Source organism: Buceros rhinoceros, unplaced genomic scaffold (assembly GCF_000710305.1).
Source record: "Buceros rhinoceros silvestris isolate BGI_N320 unplaced genomic scaffold, ASM71030v1 scaffold25860, whole genome shotgun sequence".
Classification (NCBI taxonomy): domain Eukaryota; kingdom Metazoa; phylum Chordata; class Aves; order Bucerotiformes; family Bucerotidae; genus Buceros; species Buceros rhinoceros.
This window is the reverse complement of record NW_010390523.1, coordinates 1-3,196: the sequence shown is the minus strand read 5'-3', so window position 1 is coordinate 3,196 and position 3,196 is coordinate 1. Positions and strand designations below refer to the sequence as shown.

The window sequence follows — 3,196 nt, the reverse complement described above, 5'->3', positions numbered from 1 at the left end:
AGAAGAAACAGCTGTTGGAGGAGCAAGCCTCAGCTCTGAAGCAGCTCATTGGAAAAATCACCAGCATCTCCTAGTAGCTGACGGGGCACCCACTGAGGCAGCCCTGCGCTGTGGCAGGTCCTGGGAAATCAGACTTGTCCTCCCTGGTCCTGTCAGGATTTTCCTGAGTAGACTTGAACTTCCCCAGTGCTCTGGGGAAGGAGACTGCATAGAAGGAGAGAGGCACAGCTCAAGTATGCTGGAAGAAACCTTGGCCAGACCCATGGGGCAGATGTACCTGCCCTGACAAAGACCCGATCGGGGCTTCATGGCCATTAAAACTCGATTGCTTTGTTTCAGGCCCTTTCCTTGCCTTTGCCGTGCACTCGCACCCACACAGCAGGAGTGATGACAGTTCAGCCTTGGCTAGGGTATAAATGGTGCCCCGCGGGAGAGCTGGCTGGAGGCAGGCCTCCTCGGAGTGGTGGGGGCCGAAGCGCGCGCCCCCCCGCAGGAGTGATGACAGTTCAGCCTTGGCTAGGGTATAAATGGTGCCCCGCGGGAGAGCTGGCTGGAGGCAGGCCTCCTCGGAGTGGTGGGTCAGCAGCTGGGGACTCTCCCCTTGGATCAGGACACCACCCAAGGAAACTAGCCAGGACTGAGTAAGCCCGAGATACCTGTCTGTCTGTATTCTTGAGTGAGGCCTTTTCTGGGTACCCTTGCGCGGGAGGTTTCCCCTTTTGTGAGTGTGTGCACGTTTTGGGTCATCTTTCTAAAACAGACTATTTGCCCAACTTCTGAATTAGTTGTGTACTATTACATCCCTGCCCGCCATCCAGACTTGTCATTTACTTGGGTCCTTTGGAGTGCTGGGTAATTTCTGGATGGAATAAATCTGCACTTTGGGTAGCTCCTGCTGTTTTGTGGGTGCCTTACCTCATTCACTCAGCACCTCAAGACACAACATTTGTAGGGCTCTGATGGGAGACAGGGCTTCATGTCTAATCCTAGAAAGAAGCTTGTGCAGCCTCGTCTGACACTTGAGCAAAACACCTAAATAACCAGTCAAGCATCACCCGACAGGGTCAGGATGGATTGGGCCAGAGCCAGGGCAGAGCGTTTAACAAACACATTAATTCTTGGAAGACACTAAACTGAAGGCTGAAGCAGTTCTTTATTTGTCAACCACAGAGCTCTCCTGGCTGCCGTAACCCAGCCAGTTGGTGTCTTACTCCCACATGCACAGTGTGAACAAAGAACGGCTCCAAACAAAAATGCATTCACAAAACCGTGTAGCTGTGGGGCTTGGGTAACACCTCCCTCCTGTGCTGGGTTCCAGGATCACTACGTTACCAGTGTGCACCCTTCAGTCATGGAAAACTGGCCAGTGCGCATGTAAACTGAGGGCTGATCTTAGGTCAGGTATGAGAGGCTGTTAAAGGAAGGACAGGGTGTCCACCGAGGAAATGGTGAGGTGTCTGAAGCCCTGCATGCACCAGAGCTCAGTCCAGTTCCAGGCTGGTCCCTCCTGTTCTGCACGCTCATGTCAGAATGTGCTCGAGGACTCCTTGTCTGATTAACTGCTCACATTTCCAGCGGGGTAGAAAGTGCTGCATAGAAACAGACGAGCTTTCCTTGAAACCCAGGCAGGCTGGATGTGTTGCTGCACACAAGCAGCTCTGCCTGCGTTGTGCAGCACACCCGCCGCAGTGTGGCACCAGATCGGGCAGACGAACTCACAGCATTGGCAAGGAGCTGTGTGTGCAGCAGCTGTGTCATGCTGCAAAGCTGGGATAAGCAGGGGGGTCTCATGAGAGTGAAAGGGAAGGCAGAGTCTCTTGTCACAGGTACCTGGCTATTCTTCTTCAACAGGACGGTGGTCCCATCATCAATCTCAAATTCTCCATAGTCTGTTAAACACCGCACCTACAAAGCGGAAACACAGCTCTCGGACTGTCAGATCTCCCCCAGAACACTCTAAGTCAGCAGCAATGTCCAACGCATGCCCCAGAGCTGCATGGACATGCTCCTACCCGCCTGCTGGAGCCTCAACATAGCGCAGACCTGGAAAAGCAGAACTGGCCTGATCCCACGGTCTGTGGGCTCTACCTGATGCTCTCTTCCTACCCCTGCCTGGAGCAAGCAGCCCCCGTGAACAGCCCAGCCCAGCCCTCCACTGAGGCAGAGAGGCACAGCAGTTCTTCTTGCTCTGTTGTATCAATTACCTAGAACAATTTATAGTCTCATCTGTCAGAGCCCATTTAAAATGACATCAAATAAAACTAGTTAACAATCCTTAACATGAGACCAAGGTTTCCAGGTGATCTGAGAGTTGGTGCAGTTTCTGTAAAATGCTGCAAAAACACCTCCCTGGGATTCAGGCCACTCACCTCCCTGCACCAATTCCCGTGGACTAGAATTTCAACATACTTCAAGCCCTCAGCACAAGAACGTAAACAGTAAGATGTACAAGCGTGTGGAAACTGTGGTCCTCCTGAAGGCTTTGCTCAGTGACCTTCTGACTTGAGATGGGGATGAAATTCTCTAAATTGCTTGGACAGGATGTTCGCAGACAGGAACCACCCATCTTGCACTTACTTCAATGTACAGGCTTTTAGGAGGTTTTATGTCCTGCGTGAGGTCCAGCCCCTCCTCTCCGCCCACTGACCTCATGTAGGTAGCCAAAGACTTTTTGTACCGGTTGAACCAGTCCACCTGCGGACATGGACAGCAACCCCTCAGACAGAGCCGGCAGCTCCCGCCGAAAGGCAGGTCCCTGAGGAGTGTCGTGTTCATAGCGAGGGAAGAGAAGCCCACCCTATTTTGACTCTGCTGAATCAATCAGGAGGAGTAAGGGGAAAGAGGGGATGAGGCCGACTCACTTCCTCAGCTGACATGTGGAACTGGATGGTGCTGGGCAGGACGCTGCCGTACTCCCACCTCAGTGCCCGGATTCGCAGCAACCGGTCGTACCTGGGGGAAGAAACGAGGGGCAACAACAGCAGCTTTGCTGAGGCGAGCGCTGGCGACATCCGCAAGCAACACTGATGGCCCAGTCTGCCCTGAACGCAGAAAGCCAAACCTTGGGTCGTTCCACCCGCCCTCCCCTTTAAGGAGGTGACTTCTGTCCTATCCAGTAATTAAAACTTCCGCGGAACGGGAGGAAACGGGGCGTTCTCTCTGTGCCGGCGTTTGGCACCGAGTGCCTGCACCGACC

At 53.4% G+C, this 3,196-nt stretch overlaps 1 protein-coding gene across 1 annotated transcript; it reads right to left on the bottom strand.

The window, feature by feature from the left end:
• Positions 1-1,520: 1,520 nt before the first annotated feature.
• GINS1 (GINS complex subunit 1 (Psf1 homolog)) lies at positions 1,521-2,952 on the bottom strand (the record flags this gene model as incomplete). Its single annotated transcript, XM_010138217.1, has 4 exons — positions 1,521-1,589; positions 1,831-1,905; positions 2,578-2,694; positions 2,862-2,952. Coding segments are annotated over 4 exons (352 nt in total), but the record flags the coding sequence as incomplete, so codon positions are not given.
• Positions 2,953-3,196: the final 244 nt, after the last annotated feature.